This window comes from Oncorhynchus keta, chromosome 36 (genome assembly GCF_023373465.1).
Source record: "Oncorhynchus keta strain PuntledgeMale-10-30-2019 chromosome 36, Oket_V2, whole genome shotgun sequence".
NCBI classification, from domain to species: Eukaryota; Metazoa; Chordata; class Actinopteri; order Salmoniformes; family Salmonidae; genus Oncorhynchus; species Oncorhynchus keta.
The window spans coordinates 6380889-6400325 of record NC_068456.1 but is presented as its reverse complement, the minus strand read 5'-3'; the positions used below and the strand labels follow the sequence as shown (position 1 = coordinate 6400325).

General features: G+C 44.7%; 1 protein-coding gene across 5 annotated transcripts in view; it reads left to right on the top strand.

The window, feature by feature from the left end:
- Nucleotides 1-19437, top strand: part of LOC118369537 (E3 ubiquitin-protein ligase MARCHF5-like) — a 50744-nt gene that overhangs the window by 11942 nt on the left and 19365 nt on the right. For 4 of the 5 annotated variants that reach the window (XR_004822626.2, XR_004822625.2, XM_052498384.1 and 1 more), the window contains exon 2: nt 16215-16417. Coding sequence is in view for 3 of the 5 variants with exons in the window: in XM_052498384.1 (XP_052354344.1) it covers nt 16215-16417 (203 nt within the window). In the remaining 2 variants the exon portion in view is untranslated. The other variant, XM_052498385.1, reaches the window with a different exon arrangement.

The window sequence follows — 19437 nt, the reverse complement described above, 5'->3', positions numbered from 1 at the left end:
GTGTTCTGAGCCCTCTCCTGTACTCCCTGTTCACCCACGACTGGGTGGCCACGCACGCCTCCAACTCAATCATCAAGTTTGCGGACGACACAACAGTGGTAGGCTTGATTACCTACAACGACGAGACGGCCTACAGGGAGGAGGTGAGGGCCCTCGGAGTGTGGTGTCAGGAAAATAACCTCACACTCAACATCAACAAAACTAAGGAGATGAGTGTGGACTTCAGGAAACAGCAGAGGGAACACCACCCTATCCACATCGATGGAACAGTAGTGGAGAGGGTAGCACGTTTTCCTCGGCAAGTTCCTCACACAGACAGCATACACATCACAGACAAAACTCTTCAAGGAATACCTAGGTCCACTCACACAGACAGCATTTGTAAGTCGTGGAAGAAGCTAAATGACTTAAATGTAAATGTGAAGAAGGCGCAGCAGCGCCTCTTCAACCTCAGGAGGCTGAAGAAATTCGGCTTGTCACCAAAAGCACTCACAAACTTCTACGGATGCACAATCGAGAGCATCCTGGCGGGCTGTATCATCGCCTGGTACGGCAACTGCTCCGCCCACAACCGTAAGGCTCTCCAGAGGGTAGTGAGGTCTGCACAACGCATCACCGGGGGACAACTACCTGCCCTCCAGGACACCTACACCACCCGATGTTACAGGAAGGCATAAAGATCATCAAGGACAACAACCACCCGAGCCACTGCCTGTCCACCCCGCTATCATCCAGAAGGCGAGGTCAGTACAGGTGCATCAAAGCTGGGACCGAGAGACTGAAAAACAGCTTCTATCTCAAGGCCATCAGACTGTTAAACAGCTACCACTAACATTGAGTGGCTGCTGCCAACACACTGACACTGACTCAACTCCAGCCACTTTAATAATGGGAATTGATGGGAAATTATGTAAAATATATCACTAGCCACTTTAAACAATGCTACCTAATATAATGTTTACATACCCTACATTATTCATTTCATATGCATACGTATATACTGTACTCTATCATCTACTGCATCTTTATGTAATACATGTATCACTAGCCACTTTAACTATGCCACTTTGTTTACATACTCGTCTCATATGTATATACTGTACTCGATACCATCTACTGTAGAGCCTATGCTGCTCTGTACCATCACTCATTCATATATCTTTATGTACATATTCTTTATCCCCTTACACTGTGTATAAGACAGTAGTTTTGGAATTGTTAGTTAGATTACTTGTTGGTTATTACTGCATTGTCGGAACTAGAAGCACAAGCATTTCGCTACACTCACATTAACATCTGCTAACCATGTGTATGTGACAAATAAAATTTGATTTGATTTAGTGGGGAAATTCTAGTTTCTTATGACATGTTAATAACATATTTAACGTCAGTCTTGAATTTGGCCTTTACTACTATAGCCCATAGAAACATATTAAATAACGTTCATAAATGGCAAAACAGACAGTCAAAAAATACGGTTTGAAGTGTCTGTCCTATAGGAGATATAAGCAATGTTAGGACATATTTTAGTGTTTAGTACACACAATAAGACTCATTTTTTGGGCACAAAACTATCTCCATACCTCCTGCAAAAAAAGTTTCTCTCAAATTTTGTGCACACATTTGTTCACAGTGAGCATTAATCCATTTCCAAGATAATCCAGCCACCTGACAGGTGTAGCATATCAAGAAGCTAATTAATCAGCATTTTCACTACATAGTGTGCTTGTGCTGGGGACAATAAAATGCAGTTTTTTTAAAAATGCCGTTTTGTGGGGGGAAACTCATTCTGATCGGCTGAGCTTAGCTGCCAAGTGAGTTGGCCAATGCCTTCCAAGGCCCACCTATGGTTGCACCCCTGCCCAGTCATGTGAAATAGATTAGGGTCTAATGAATTTATTTCAATTTCCTGATATCTTTGTATGAACTGTAACTCAGTAAAATCTTTTGAAATTGTTGCATGTCACATTCATATTTTTGTTCAGTATAGTTTGTCCCACAAATGGTTCAGATGCTAAAGACAGAAGTTGGCACATCTGCAGTACCAACTACAGAAGAGTCTCGTGGGTGTTGTAGAGACTTTTGTCTCATGGTCTGACAAACACCTAACTGGGCCACCTTCCACCGCAGATGCAGATGGTCGATGCTGTGGATGGAGACACAGCCTATGAAAAATGATATCTCTAGTTTAAATTGACAGATTTCTATTGGGATTTAAAAACTTAGATGGACGCACAGGTTAATGGACATATACAGTGAAAGAGCAGCAATGACATTATTTGACAAGTGTGGTCGAATTCAAACCAGTCTCTTGTTTCAAGCCTTTGTTGGTTATTGGTTCGCAGGCCTAATTGCTTTTGAGTTGAAACCTGACTGAAGCTTTTGGTCAGTGCCAATGTTTTGTTTGAATATTTAGGCTGTAAAATTGGGCTTCGGGACTGTGTTTTGTAGTGTTTGTCTTGTCGTATGTTCTAGTGTTTGTAGGCCTGTGTTTGTGTTATTTGCTGAGCAGGACCGAGCGAGGCGAAAGCCAGCCAGGGGTTAGGGTTTTGTGAAGAGGATAGCGTTTCACCAGTTGTATCGTGGCTTGTCATGTGGAGGGGCAGCATTATGGGACCTGGAGCCAGTGTATCTGGGGGAGCACCCACGCATGCCTTTATTCCCCACGGCTGTGCTCCTGTGGAGACATCTGTCTACCCTTCCAATCAGCTTCCCGTCCTCCCGTTTCATCCCTCTGTCTCTCTCTGCTGCTTCTCAGCTCAGGTTCTACTAATCTCTTGCCTCTAGGCCTTTGTTTTCCCCGGCCAGGCTCATAGTCAGGCTCATAGTCACAACGATATGCTCATGTAGTCAAAAACTAGGTTGATTTTTATAACCGAAAATGGCTACTCTGTGACTGGATGCTCTGTGAATCTGGATTAGGAATAACCTCCCCTGGGTGGGATATTTTTTTACCTCTCCTGATTTTAGGGTAGGAACCCAGCTACAAATGGGCATTTGACCCATTATATCCACCGTAGCTAACTGTACTGTAACCATAGTCACAGGTAATACAAGAGGACTTGTGGACATCCCAGCAGCGTGTCGTTTCACATTGTGGAGAGGAAATGAGTGGATAGAGTCATAGTGGGAGGATGGATGAGGTTAATTTGAGGATGGTAGAGCAGAGGAAGAAGGGTTAAGATCAGACTCTGTTTCGCCACGTGGCCCCTGTTCCTCCGCAGGCCCACGTTACCCAAGCACCCGACCCCTAGGCTCCACTGAGCTCTCCCTCATGTTTTGTTCACCCCCTGGAAGATGGAAAATCAGCCAAGTATTTAACTAGTTACCTGAGCAAGTGACCGAGATAGGCCCCCCCTGCAGCCTGGTAACAGAGCACACCCTGGGCTGGAGGATTATGACCGATAGCCAAAGATTTGCTATCCATTATTCAAGCCTAGTAGCAGGCAGGTTTAATTATACATGGTGGTATTATGGGATTTTGCCATGTTAGACGAGGACCTGAAAATATGTCCGTCACCAACTGTTTGAACAGCATGCTAGCCTTTCCACTTTGTTCAGATGTTGAAATCAAGTGGCCTAGCTTATTTCTCAGCATGAGAACGAGTTGCTAATTTCTTATATAATTGTTTTATGCTTATTGCACATTTTATAAACCAGGCTATTGCAGACTAAAAAGGGAAGCACAGCCGCGAGCTGCCCAGTGACACGAGCCTAGCAGACGAGCTAAATTACTTCTATGCTCGCTTCGAGACGAGTAACACTGAAGCATGCATGAGCGCATCAGCTGTTCCGGACGACTGCGTGATCACACTCTACGCTCTTGTTGACCTGTTTAAAGGTCTTACAAGGCTGCGGGGCCAGGCAGATTACCAGGACATGTACTCAATGCATGCGCTGTCCAACTGGCAAGTGACTTTACTGACATTTACAACCTTTTCCTGACTGAGTCTGTAATATCAACATGTTTCAAGCAGACCACCATAGTCCCTGTGCCCAAGAACACTAAGGTAGCATGCCTAAATGACTACTAACCCGTAGCACTCACATCTATAGCCATGAAGTGCTTTGAAAGGCTCATTGTGGGCTGCCCCCAGGTGGTAGGGGTAGATATCAACACATCATCCGCCACACTGATCCTCAACGCGGAGGCCCCTCGGGGGTGTGTGCTCAGTCCCCTCCTGTACTCCCTGTTTACTCGGGACTACACGGCCAAGCACAACTCCAACACCACCATTAAGTTTGTTGATGACAGAACTAGAGAGTGACGGATTAATCGGCATGGACGATTTAATTAGGGACGATTTTCAAGTTTTCTAACAATCGGTAATCTGCATTTTTGGATGCAATCTTAACATAGTCACTAGTTAACTACACACAGTTGATGATATTACTAGTTTAACTAGCTTGTCCTGCGTTGAATAAAATCAATGCGGTGCCTGTTAATTTATCATCGAATCACAGTCTACTTCGCCAAACTGCTGATTTATCAAGTGCATTCGCAAAAAAAGCACTGTCGTTGCACCAATGAACCTAACCATAACATCAATGCCTTTCTTAAAATCAATAAAGTATATATGTTTTTAAACTATTTATTTAGTTTAAATAAATTAATGTTAGCAGGCAATATTAACTAGGGAAATTGTGTCGCTTCTCTTGCGTTCGGTGCAAGCAGAGTCGGGGTATATGCAGCAGTTTGGGCCGCCTGGCTCGTTGCGAACTGTGTGAAGACCATTTCTTCCTAACAAAGACCCTAATTAATTTGCCAGAATTTTACATAATGACAACATTAAAGGTTGTGCAAAGTAACAGCAATATTTACACTTATGGTTGCCACCCATTCGATAAAATACGGAACGGTTCCGTATTTCACTGAAAGAATAAATGTTTGATAGTTTATGGATTTGACCATATTAATGGCCAAAGGCTTGTGTTTCTGTGTGTTTATTATAATTAAGTACATGATTTGATAGAGCAGTCTGACTGAGTGGTGGTAGGCAACAGCAGACTCGTAAGCATACATTCCAACAGCACTTTCCTGCGTTTGCCAGCAGCTCTTCGCAATGCTTGAAGCACAGCGCTGTTTATGACTTCAAGCCTATCAACTCCAGAGAATAGGCTGGCAATACTAAAGTGCCTATAAGAACATCCAATAGTCAAAGGTATATGAAATACAAATGGTATATGAAATACAAATGGTATAGAGTAAAATGGTCCTATAATTCCTATAATAACTACAACCTGAAACTTCTTAGCTGGGAATATTGAAGACTCATGTTAAAAGGAACCACCAGCTTTCATATTTTCTCATGTTCTGAGCAAGGAACTTTAAATGTTAGCTTTTACATGCCACATATTGCTCTTTTACTTTCTTGTCCATATTGCTCTTTTACTTTCTTGTCCATATTGCTCTTTTACTTTCTTCTCCAACACTGTGATTTTGCAACATTTAAACCAAATTGAGCATGTTTCATTATTTATTTGAGACTAAATTGATTGAATTGACGCGTTGAGTATTGCTCTCTCTACCATTTGTATTTCATATACCTTTGACTAATGGATGTTCTTATTGCCAGCCTAATCTCGGGAGTTGAGCTTGAAGTCATAAACAGCGCTGTGCATATTCTACATTGTAGAAAATAGTAAAAATTCAAAACCCTGGAATGAGTAGGTGTGCCCAAGCTTTTGACTTGTAAATGTGATCATTCTTGATTATTTTTTTATTCACAAATGCGGGTGAAATGCTCCCACTGTGGATCCCTGACCACCTGCTAATGAAATAGACACATTACTCGCCAATGCCAAAATCTATCCGTATTTGGCCGGTGGCGGGGTGTTAATTTTAGGCCCTGTTGGTGATTGAGTTGGAGACGTGCGTGGCCTTGCCGTTATGGGTGAACATGGAGTACAGGAGGGGGTTGAGAATGCCACTCTGTGCTGTCCCTGGCAGAGGTGTTGTTGCCTACTTTCACCACTTGGGGATGGTCTGTCAGGACTTCTGGACCCAGTTTCTACTGAATCTATTGGAAGCCAAACGGGAGGTGAGGGAGATGAAGAATTTAATGAGTTTTTGGTGGCGAGGGAGACTAAATGAGTTAATGTTTTTTTGTGACCATCAGCTTTGAAATCATCATTTTGCATTATGGTTTGCATATTATCATAAAGTACTAGGGTAGTGAATTAACCTGTCAGCTAGTAAATATCGTCTTGCATTGTAAAAGTGTTCTAGCCTGTAAGGACATTGTTTTGCGAACCGTAATGAAGTTTAAACATATCTACATGCTGTGCTGCATTATTCAAGAGTGTTCATTTCTGTGCAGCGTGAATGGGGAGATAACAATGCAGCCCAGACAACTCTAGCAATGAATGAATGAATGAGCAGTGGAGCAGGCACTTTGCTTTACATGCTATAAAGGGGTGCTCTGATAGACTTGATCCTCAATCACGTGAGTCACATTTGACAGTAGTACCTAAAGTGTACTTTTTAAAAAATTATATGAAAAAAAAAAAAAGGTTTTGGTATACTGTGCAACACTAGTTGGAGGCTCGCAGGTTGCTAAATGCCCATTATGACCTACTCCCTGGCTGAGCTGAATACAAGGATAAGGTGTAGATGGCCTATTTAAATTATGGCTTGGCTCCAGATCAGAACACAGCTTTCTGAATGTCACGGAGGAGGGAGATGATGATGCTCCGTCTCCTTGCTCTGACTCCACCCTCTGCTTCTGCTGACTAGAACACAGGTGTTCGAATATTGCTCTACAAGACCTCTGGCATGTGTGGAATGCAGTGGAGGCTATCAAGCATGGAGCTATAGTGCATTTGGAAAGTATTCAGACCCCTTGACTTTTTCCACATTTTTTTTATGTTACACCATTATTCATCAGTGGATTAAATAGTTTCCTCTTCATCAATCTACACACTACCCCATAACAAAGGAAAAACAGGTTTTTTTTATATTTTTGGTGTAAATTTCAACAAAAAAAATATATACTTTATTTAAGTAAGTATTCAGACCCATTACATTTACATTACATTTAAGTCATTTAGCAGACGCTCTTATCCAGAGCGACTTACAAATTGGTGCATTCACCTTATGACATCCAGTGGAATAGCCACTTTACAATAGTGCATCTAAATCTTTTAAGGGGGTGGTGAGAAGGATTACTTTATCCTATCCTAGGTATTCCTTAAAGAGGTGGGGTTTCAGGTGTCTCCGGAAGGTGGTGATTGACTCCGCTGTCCTGGCGTCGTGAGGGAGTTTGTTCCACCATTGGGGGCCAGAGCAGCGAACAGTTTTGACTGGGCTGAGCGGGAACTGTACTTCCTCAGTGGTAGGGAGGCGAGCAGGCCAGAGGTGGATGAACGCAGTGCCCTTGTTTGGGTGTAGGGCCTGATCAGAGCCTGGAGGTACTGAGGTGCCGTTCCCCTCACAGCTCCGTAGGCAAGCACCATGGTCTTGTAGCAGATGCGAGCTTCAACTGGAAGCCAGTGGAGAGAGCGGAGGAGCGGGGTGACGTGAGAGAACTTGGGAAGGTTGAACACCAGACGGGCTGCGACGTTCTGGATGAGTTGTAGGGGTTTAATGGCACAGGCAGGAGCCCAGCCAACATCGAGTTCCAGTAGTCCAGACGGGAGATGACAAGTGCCTGGATTAGGACCTGCGCCGCTTCCTGTGTGAGGCAGGGTCGTAATCTGCGGATGTTGTAGAGCATGAACCTACAGGAACGGGCCACCGCCTTGATGTTAGTTGAGAACGACAGGGTGTTGTCCAGGATCACGCCAAGGTTCTTAGCGCTCTGGGAGGAGGACACAATGGAGTTGTCAACCGTGATGGCGAGATCATGGAACGGGCAGTCCTTCCCGGGAGGAAGAGCAGCTCCGTCTTGCCGAGGTTCAGCTTGAGGTGGTGATCCGTCATCCACACTGATATGTCTGCCAGACATGCAGAGATGCGATTAGCCACCTGGTCATCAGAAGGGGGAAAGGAGAAGATTAATTGTGTGTCGTCTGCATAGCAATGATAGGAGAGACCATGTGAGGTTATGACAGAGCCAAGTGACTTGGTGTATAGCGAGAATAGGAGAGGGCCTAGAACAGAGCCCTGGGGGACACGAGTGGTGAGAGCGCGTGGTGAGGAGACAGATTCTCGCCACGCCACCTGGTAGGAGCGACCTGTCAGGTAGGACGCAATCCAAGCGTGGGCCGCGCCGGAGATGCCCAACTCGGAGAGGGTGGAGAGGAGGATCTGATGGTTCACAGTATCGAAGGCAGCCGATAGGTCTAGAAGGATGAGAGCAGAGGAGAGAGAGTTAGCTTTAGCAGTGCGGAGCGCCTCCGTGATACAGAGAAGAGCAGTCTCAGTTGAATGACTAGTCTTGAAACCTGACTGATTTGGATCAAGAAGGTCATTCTGAGAGAGATAGCGGGAGAGCTGGCCAAGGACGGCACGTTCAAGAGTTTTGGAGAGAAAAGAAAGAAGGGATACTGGTCTGTAGTTGTTGACATCGGAGGGATCGAGTGTAGGTTTTTTCAGAAGGGGTGCAACTCTCGCTCTCTTGAAGACGGAAGGGACGTAGCCAGCAGTCAGGGATGAGTTGATGAGCGAGGTGAGGTAAGGGAGAAGGTCTCCGGAAATGGTCTGGAGAAGAGAGGAGGGGATAGGGTCAAGCGGGCAGGTTGTTGGGCGGCCGGCCGTCACAAGACGCAAGATTTCATCTGGAGAGAAAGGGGAGAAAGAGGTCAGAGCACAGGGTAGGGCAGTGTGAGCAGAACCAGCGGTGTCGTTTGACTTAGCAAACGAGGATCGGATGTCGTCGACCTTTTCAAAATGGTTGACGAAGTCATCTGCAGAGAGGGAGGAGGGGAGGAGGATTCAGGAGGGAGGAGAAGGTGGCAAAGAGCTTCCTAGGGTTAGAGGCAGATGCTTGGAATTTAGAGTGGTAGAAAGTGGCTTTAGCAGCAGAGACAGAGGAGGAAAATGTAGAGAGGAGGGAGTGAAAGGATGCCAGGTCCGCAGGGAGGCGAGTTTTCCTCCATTTCCGCTCGGCTGCCCAGAGCCCTGTTCTGTGAGCTCGCAATGAGTCGTCGAGCCACGGAGCGGGAGGGGAGGACCGAGCCGGCCTGGAGGATAGGGGACATAGAGAGTCAAAGGATGCAGAAAGGGAGGAGAGGAGGGTTGAGGAGGCAGAATCAGGAGATAGGTTGGAGAAGGTTTGAGCAGAGGGAAGAGATGATAGGATGGAAGAGGAGAGAGTAGCGGGGAGAGAGAGCGAAGGTTGGGACGGCGCGATACCATCCGAGTAGGGGCAGTGTGGGAAGTGTTGGATGAGAGCGAGAGGGAAAAGGATACAAGGTAGTGGTCGGAGACTTGGAGGGGAGTTGCAATGAGGTTAGTGGAAGAACAGCATCTAGTAAAGATGAGGTCGAGCGTATTGCCTGCCTTGTGAGTAGGGGGGAGGTGAGAGGGTGAGATCAAAAGAGGAGAGGAGTGGAAAGAAGGAGGCAGAGAGGAATGAGTCAAAGGTAGAAGAGGGGAGGTTAAAGTCGCCCAGAACTGTGAGAGGTGAGCCGTCCTCAGGAAAGGAGCTTATCAAGGCATCAAGCTCATTGATGAACTCTCCGAGGGGACCTGGAGGGCGATAAATGATAAGGATGTCAAGCTTGAAAGGGCTGGTAACTGTGACAGCATGAAATTCAAAGGAGGCGATAGACATATGGGTAAGGGAGAAAGAGAGAATGACCACTTGGGAGAGATGAGGATCCCGGTGCCACCACCCCGCTGACCAGAAGCTCTCGGGGTGTGCGAGAACACGTGGGCGGACGAAGAGAGAGCAGTAGGAGTAGCAGTGTTATCTGTGGTGATCCATGTTTCCGTCAGTGCCAAGAAGTCGAGGGACTGGAGGGAGGCATAGGCTGAGATGAACTCTGCCTTGTTGGCCGCAGATCGGCAGTTCCAGAGGCTACCGGAGACCTGGAACTCCACGTGGGTCGTGCGCGCTGGGACCACCAGATTAGGGTGGCCGCGGCCACGCGGTGTGGAGCGTTTGTATGGTCTGTGCAGAGAGGAGAGAACAGGGATAGACAGACACATAGTTGACAGGCTACAGAAGAGGCTACGCTAATGCAAGGAGATTGGAATGACAAGTGGACTACACGTCTCGAATGTTCAGAAAGTTAAGCTTACGTAGCAAGAATCTTATTGACTAAAATGATTCAAATGATACAGTACTGCTGAAGTAGGCTAGCTGGCAGTGGCTGCGTTGTTGACTTTGTAGGCTAGCTGGCAGTGGCTGCGTTGTTGACACTACACTAATCAAGTCGTTCCGTTGAGTGTAATAGTTTCTACAGTGCTGCTATTCGGGGCTAGCTGGCTAGCTAGCAGTGTTGATTACGTTACGTTGCGTTAAAAGAACGACAATAGCTGGCTAGCTAACCTAGAAAATCGCTCTAGACTACACAATTATCTTTGATACAAAGACGGCTATGTAGCTAGCTATGTAGCTAGCTACGATCAAACAAATCAAACCGTTGTGCTGTAATGAAATGAAAATGTGATACTACCTGTGGGGCGAAGCGGAATGCGACCGGGTTGTTGAGTGCGGAAGTTCTATTCAGTAGACGTTGGCTAGCTGTTGGCTAGCTAGCAGTGTCTCCTATGTTAAGGACGACAAATAGCTGGCTAGCTAACCTCGGTAAATTAAGATAATCACTCTAAGACTACACGCTCTAAACTACACAATTATCTTGGATACGAAGACAGCAAAGACAACTATGTAGCTAGCTAACACTACACTAATCAAGTCGTTCAGTTGAGTGTAATAGTTTCTACAGTGCTGCTATTCGGTAGACGGTGGACGTTTGCTAACTGGCTAGCTTCTGGGCAGATAGCAGTGTAGACTACGTTAGGACGACGAAATACGAAGTTGCAATAGAAGTGCTGACTGTTTCACTTTGTTGTCCTCTTTCTTTTCCTTTTTCTTCTGTCCTTCTTTTGTCCTTATTTTGTCTTCCTTTCTTATGTTTACTAGATATTTATTGTTGTTATTCTTTGTAAGCTGGCTAGCTTCTTCCAGGAGAGTCCCTAGCAACTGCTTAGCAGCAAGTAAACAATTCTGCTAGCAATTCAGCTAGCTAAGATAACTGTACAATTTTATGAAAAATAGTTACTTTTTCAAAAGCCTGTCTTTTTTGGTTTGTTCCTTGTTTTGTCTTCTATTGAGTCTTGCAGTTTTCTCTTGATTTTTTTCGATGTACTTCACTCTAAAAAAAAAAACATTTTACAATGAGATGTGAAATTGAGCTCAGGTGCATCCTGTTTCTATTGATCATCCTTGAGATGTTTCTACAACTTGATTGGAGTCCACCTGTGGTAAATTCAATTGATTGGACATGATTTGGAAAGGCCCACACCTATATAAGGTCTCACAGTTGACAGTATATGTCAGAGCAAAACCAAGCCATGAGGTTGAAGAAATTGTCCATTGAGCTCCAGGACAGGATTGTGTCGAGGCACAGATCGGGGGAAGGTTACCAAAATATTTCTGCAGCATTGAAGGTCTGCAAGAACACAGTGGCCTCCATTCTCAAATGGAAGAAGTTTTGAATCATCAAGACTCTTCCTAGAGCTGGCTTCCCGGCCAAACTGAGCAATCGGATTAGAAGGGCCTTGGTGAGGGAGGTGGCCAAGAATCTGATGGTCAGTCTGCCAGAGTTTCTCTGGGGCGAATGTCCTCATCATGCTGAGGGGATGTTTTTCAGTGGCAGGGACTGGGAGACGGCCGTATCGAGGGAAAGATGAACGGAGCAAAGTACAGAGATTTTTCATGAAAGCACTCTGGAGCACGTTAAGAGACAGACTAGTTTGTCATCCAGTCTCCATACACATCACCAGGTCTTATCTCTGGGTGCTGCTATTTGTTACGTTCTTCCTGCATTGATCAAATAATCATTATGGCCATTGTTTTCTATGAGGTGACGGTCGCATGTTTGCGAAAAGACTTGCAGGTAGTCTCTTCCCTTTGCAAATGGTCCTAGACATTCTGATGCGGTTGGCCTTGTAGGCTATGCCTGTAAAAAAAAAAAAAGAGTAGGCTGCCTACCCTTTGACGCTGCTAGGTGTGTAGGCATCCACAACATTCCAGTTCATTTTGCTCACTTAGCAGATTATTTTGTTATTGATCTTGTTTGAGTTGTGCACAGTCACTGCACCAGAGTGTGTCTGCTCTGTATCCCAGGGTACATTTATTCAGTCTACTGTCTGAGAGGAATATTTGATCAATACACTACACTGTTATCGGTCCCAAGAGCTAGGCCTAGCCTAACAAAATATAATTTCTTCCAAAATCAACCCCAAGTATAAAAGCCGGTGTTTTAGGAGTTGACTTTGTTCTGCTGACTGCCCACTTTCACCGAGTGCTGTCCCCCTGAGGCCATGGCTGAGATTACTTTACTTGGCCCTGGGCTTTGGACAGTGTACTCACAAGCTTTTTATCTTTATCTCAGATGTAGGGGGATTTTATTTTTTGAATCTTCAGCTGCAGCGCATACTGTGTGTGTGTATTAAAAATAAACACATTTACAGAAGTATTCAGAACCTTCTCAGTAATTTTTGAAGCACCATTGGCAGGGATTACAGCCTCGAGTTGTCTTTGGTATGACACTACAAGCTTCGCACACCTGTATTTGGGGAGTTTCTTCCATTATTCTCTACAGATCCTCTCAAGCTCTGTCATGTTGGATGGGGAGCGTCACTCCACAGCTATTTTCAGGTCTCTCCAGAGATGTTAGATTGTGTTCAAGTCCAGCTGGCTGGGATACTGAAAGACATGCAGAGACTTGTCCCGGAGCTACTCCTGCGCTGTCTTGGCTGTGTGATTAGGGTCATTGTCCTGTTGGAAGGTGAACCTTCTTCCCAGTCTGAGGTCCTGAGTGCTCTGGAGCAGGTTTTTATGAAATCTCTCTGTACTTTGCTCCGTTCATCTTTCCCTCAATCCTGACTAGTCTCACAGTCCCTGCCGCTGAGAAACATCACCGTAGGGATGGTGTCAGGTTTCCTCCAGACCTGATGCTTGGCATTCAGGCCAACGGTTTCAATCTTGTTTCCATCAGACCAGAGAATTGTGTTAATGATGGTCTGAGTTCTTTGGGTGCCTTTTGGCAAACTCCAAGCGGGCTGTCCTGTGCCTTTTACTGAGGAGTGGCTTCCGTCTGGCCGCTCTACCACAACGGCCTGATTGGTAAAGTGCAGCACAGATGGTTGTCTACAGAGGAGCTCTGTCAGTGCGACCATCATTTTCTTGGTCACCTCCCTGACCACTGATTGCTCAGTTTGGCCGGGCGGCCAGTGCTAGGAGGAGTCTTGATGGTTCCAAACGTATTCCATTTAAGAATGATGGAGACCACTGTGTTCTTGCTGAACTTCAATGCTGCAGAAATGTTTTGGTAACCTTCCCCAGATCTGTTCCTCAACACAATCCTGTCTGAGCTCTACGGGCAATTTCATTGACCTCAGGACAAATGCACTGTCAACTATGGGACCTTTATATAGACAGGTGTGTGCCTTTCCAAATGTCCAATCAATTGAATTTACCACAGGTGGACTCCAATCAAGTTGTAGAAACATCTCAAGGGGGGATCAATGGAAACAGGATGCACCTGTGCTCAATTTTAAGTCTTATAGCAAAGAGTCTGAATATTTATGTAAATATGGTATTTCAGTTTTTTTAATGTTTTATACATTTGTAAACATTAAAAAAAAAACGTTTCACTTTGTCGTTATGGGGTATTGTGTGTAGATTGAGGGGGGGGGGGATAATAATTTCCTGAATTTTAGAATAAGGCTGGAACGTAACAAAATATAGGAGTCAAGGGGTCTGAATTAGAGGTCGACCGATTATGATTTTTCAACGCCGATACCGATTAATCGGACAATTAAAACATTTTAAAAAAAATGTTTAATTTATTTGCAATAATGACAATTACAACAATACTGAATGAACACTTATTTTAACCTAATATAATGCATCAATAAAATCAATTTAGCCTCAAATAAATAATGAAACATGTTTGGTTTAAATAATGCAAAAACAGTGTTGGAGAAGAAAGTAAAAAAGCTAACGTTTTTAAGTTCCTTGCTCAGAACATGAGAACATATGAAAGCTGGTGGTTCCTTTTAACATGAGTCTTCAATATTCCCAGGTAAGAAGTTTTAGGTTGTAGTTATTGTAGGAATTATAGGATTATTTCCCTCTATACCATTTGTATTTCATTAACCTTTTGACTATTGGATGTTCTTATAGGCACTTTAGTTTTGCCATTGTATAGCTTCCGTCCCTCTCCTCGCTCCTCCCTGGGCTCGAACCAGGAACACAACGACAACCGCCACCCTCGAAGCAGCGTTACCCATGCAGAGCAAGAGGAATAACTACTCCAAGTCTCAGAGCGAGTGACGTTTGAAACGCTATTAGCGCACACCCTGCTAACTAGCTTGCCATTTCACATCGGTTACACCAGCTTCATCTCGGGAGTTGATTGTCTTGAAGTCATAAACAGTGCAATGCTTGACGCACAACAAAGAGCTGCTGGCAAAACGCACTAAAGTGCTGTTTGAATGAATGCTTACGAGCCTGCTACTGCCTACCATCACTCAGTCAGATACTCGTATGCTTGTATGATCAGTCAGATTATATACAACGCAGGACACGCTAGATAAACTAGTAATATCATCAACCATATGTAGTTAACTAGTGATTATGATTGATTGTTTAATGATTGTTGATTGTTTAAAATAGGTTTAATGCTAACTAGCATTCACGTAACAGGCAGTCTCCTTGTGGAGCGCAACAGGCAGGTGGTTATAGCGTGGACTAGTTAACTGTAGGGTTGCAAGATTGGATCCCCCGAGCTGACACGGTGAAAATCTGTCGTTCTGCCCCTGAACAAGGCAGTTAACCCACCGTTCCTAGGCAGTCATTGAAAATAAGAATGTATTCTTAACTGACTTGCCTAGTTAAATAAAGGTGTATCAATATTTGGCAAAATCTGCCAATTCAGTGTCCAAAAAACTTGAAATCGGCCCTAATTAATCTGCCATTCCAATTAATCGGTCGACCTCTAGTCTGAATACTTTCTGAATGCACTGTGTATATATAAAATACCAGTCAAAGGTTTGGACACCTATTCATTCAAGGGTTTTTCTTTATTTTACTATTTTCTACATTGTAAAATAATAGTGAAGACAAACTATGAAATAACACATGGAACCATGTAGTAAGCAAAGTGTTAAGCAAATCAAAATATTGTAGATTCTTCAAAGTAGCCTCCCTTTGCCTTGATGACAGCTTTGCGCTCTCTCAACCAGCTTCATGGGGTAGTCACCTGGAATGCATTTAAATTAACAGGTGTGCCTTGTTAAAAGTTAATTTGTGGAATTTATTTCCTTAATGTGTTTGAGCTAATCAGTTGTGCTGTGACAAGGTCGGGTTGGTATATCGAAGATGGCTATATTTGGTAAAAGACCAAGTTATATAAATGTAACTTTTTTTATTTGATTTTTTTTTTACTACATGATTCCATATGTTATTTCATAGTTTTGAAGTCTTCACTATTATTCTACAATGTAGGAAATAGTACAAATAAAGAAACTCATTCTAGGGTTTATCTGTGTCCAAACTTTTGACACAGAGAGGGACAGACTATCATGGCCTTCACAGAATAATTATATTACTCAATAGTGTTTGGGTCTTGTCGTCTTTAACCTTTTTTCATTCTAAGCCTACATTTCATGGTGAATGCAAGGTCACATGTAGTCTGCCTTGTCTTGGGTACATGTTTGTTTTCTCATCCTATCCCAGAGGAGCTGCCTCTCTCTCTCCCTGCCTGCCACTCAGTGCTTAGGGGACAGGGCTTTGGTTGTGTTTCCTGCCTCTGAACATCCTGTTTAATCAGCCAGTGTGTTGAGTAACTCTGAGGTTCACAGGGTGAAGGTCACATCATCTGGATGGATGCAAACCCTCTACCTGATTCACAACCATTAATTAATTGTCAAATGCACTGAGAATACTGAATTTGCTGGTATACAGACGTCGACACAAAAACCAACAGCCCCAGTGTTTCAGCCAATGTGGGTGCGTGCATGGGTGCATCTGCCTTCTCGTGTGTGTTTATGTGCCTGTGGAACGAACACCCCTCTCCTGTGTTTGTGTACGTTTCAGGAGCTGCTGGGTGTGCTTCGCAACGGACGAGGATGACCGCACGGCGGAGTGGGTGCGTCCGTGTCGCTGCCGTGGCTCCACCAAGTGGGTGCACCAGGTGTGTCTGCAGCGCTGGGTGGACGAGAAGCAGAGGGGCAACAGCACGGCCCGCGTGGCCTGTCCTCAGTGCAACGCTGAATACCTCATCGTCTTCCCCAAGCTGGGTATATGATATGATATGACATGGGTGGGGTGGGGTGCTATGGGCTGGACTGCAGTTTCCCTGGAATATTAGTTGGAGGTAGGGTCACAGATAGTTACTGAATGCATGCTTTCACGCTGTTTGTAGGCCACATCATCCAATTGGTCTCACCCTGTCCAAGCTAGTGCCTGTCCTGATTTTCACTTGTATGCTTATCACACATCAGAAGTAAAGAGATTAACATGCATTAACTGCTTATGTGATGTGTTTCATGATTCAGGCCCATGTGAAAAATATTGATGTCATTTGAGCGTTTTGTAATTCTGTGGCAGCTTACCAAACAGATGGAGACAGATCTGTTGCGTCTGTCAGCACAAAGTCATGTAATAACAGCTGAATCACTGGCAAATTTGTAGTATCTCACTTTACTTGAACTTCACTGTCAAAATGTCAGGACAACACTTAACTTCCCTACCTTTCCAAAGGGGAAGTAGCATTAGAAGGCAATTTCCATACCTAAATGGACTTCTGAATTGGTCCTTTGAGGACAGACAACTAATGGCTGTTGTTGCTGTCTCCCTAATAACGGTTGCAGCTCAGGGACTCAGTGCTGTGAATAAGGAGTGGGAACTGAGAGCTCTAAAAACCACTCAGCCTGTCTCAACTAACTGCATGTTTATTTATTCCCAAAACCAGGGTGGGTTATGTGGTGAGTCTGGTAATTATACCCTTTGAGGGAGAAGTAACACAAGGAATTGGAGCGGGCAGGGCACCCGCCAGATGCTCATTACTAGACCTGGGTTCAAATGTTATTAAAAATATTTCAAATAGTTTGCCTGGAGTGCCAGATAGGTGGACTTCTCACTTGTGTCCGACTATTCTGTCAGTTCCGTTGCACCAGGAAAGCTCAATAAAACTCAGCGAAATAATTTTGAATAGTATTTGAACCCAGGTCTGCTACCCGCTCATTACCGGCCAGCTTCAGCCTCACTGGAAAATGCCAATTTGAAGAGGGGGTGTAGAGAGGAGAGGTGCCCACTGTAATTAACCTCAGCACGTCAGAGTGACGGGGGCACTGATTGTTCCCAACACAGGCACTGAGTCATCAAGTAAACATGGCTCTGCATTTGTTTGTTCGGCGATTACAGAACGTCCAGCTACGTCAATCACCGTAAGAGAGGAAACTTTTATGTAAGTGGAAACCCTGGAAACTGCTTTGGGAAATGACACTTGTTGTACATTTTATAGCACCTGGTAAGCTATTAAATCACTCTGCATACATGTCTAATTAGGTCTAGGTACAACCTAAGAAGTAGGGCCTGGACATAAGACAATGTATTCGGGAGGGCAAGCAGGGCCATGTTGTATTTTTAGATGCAGGCCTGGCTGTGCTGTCAGTCACCTGTGTTGCTATAAGCAGCAGGCGTAGCTAAACCTGCAGGACTGGAGCATAGAGATCAGGGTACTTAGTTCGGACTCGTCTCTGGAGCTTCGGGTCAATGGGAAGACTCGGGACAGTTCCTAGTGTCGTATGCCAAGTACAGGACAGAACTAATGATGTGTCATTGATAAAGTCATGTCACATGACAAACCGGCACCCGAGAATTCTCAAGCAGTACTTTGTGGACTTAGAACACACATCAGATCAGTGGCATTTGTATTTCCATGTTCACTTTCACTTCGCTCCCCCATTTGAAAGTATCTGGCTCACTGAAAACCATAATTATCCTGTGTCCCATCATGGAAGTGTTTCTACTGCTTAGTATTTCAGATAACATTGACGGAGCATGAATCCATACTGGGGATTTGGTTTGGTGGCAGGCTTTTTGAATGTCATCTCTGATTCGCCGGCATGATAAATAGATTAACGACTAGTTAATCTCAATGTGAATATTTTTGTTCCAGATGGGCATTACTCTCTCTCTTTCTCCCAATATGTTAATGGTTATTGGGTGTATAGAGTATCCTATCTGTGTTAGCCTGATACTGGGCCTGCTTGCATGTTTAGTAAATAACCTTGTCTCTGTCTTCTCTCCTGAGGCCCACCGTGCCTGCTGCCTGCATGGTTATTTTGGGATAAGTCTGTCTGTCACTCTCTGCCCTTGCCCCCACCGGTACATTTATCCGGTTAACCTTCAAAACAGGTGAAGGGAGAAGAAAAAGAGATGTTGGGCTCGTTGTCCCCCCTCTACACACACACACACAGAGAGAGAGAGAGCGGAACTAATCTCTCATTCCCATTCAGTAGCTACTGAAGACTTGTTCTGGACACTTTGTTTTCATCGCCCCCTTTGCTATCCGGCTGATCAGTAGAACTTCTTTGTGGTCAGTTGTTTTTTTTGGCCAGCGTCTTCACCAGATTAGTCATCATGAAATGTGGCCTAAATGTTTATCAAGTTCATCAGTTCCCCTACACACACATCCTCCACAAGTTTTGTTTGTGTTCCTTTTTCTTTTGAATTATCCCAGTGTTTTTTCCAGGCAGTAACAGTGATTAGATGAGGGGTCGTGAGGCAATGGGTTATTTGGACAGGGCCTTCAATGTGCCCTTGTCTGTTGAAAGATGACGTCCTTCGTAGAATTGTGTAGTAGGCTTAGGCCTCGACCGCTCATCGTTTATTGAGTCGTGTACACCGGCTCATAGGGGCTTATGTTAACTTCGATTTAACAGCGCGTGAAAGTCCTCTGAAAGCTTTCGGAGACTTTCCCGACACTGGGATGACAACTTCCCGCGAAGGCCAGGGAGCATACAGATGGGCATTTTTATTTACGCCATCTGCCAAGGCCCAGACCAATCTACTGGTCATCACCCATGTGTGAGGGACGGGGAGAGGAAGAGACGGTGTCCTTCTCCAGGTACCAGAGACTGAGGTAGATACCCACCAGGCTGTGTAGGAGGCAGAGAGCGAGTACAAGATGGGGATGGGATTGTTGGTAGATGGGGAAACGATGTGAGATGGCACGAGAGAAAGAGGAGAGGCCCAGTCATTGAATTGTACCAGTCTGCCTCCTCCCCTAAGCATTCTTCCTTTGCCTACCCCT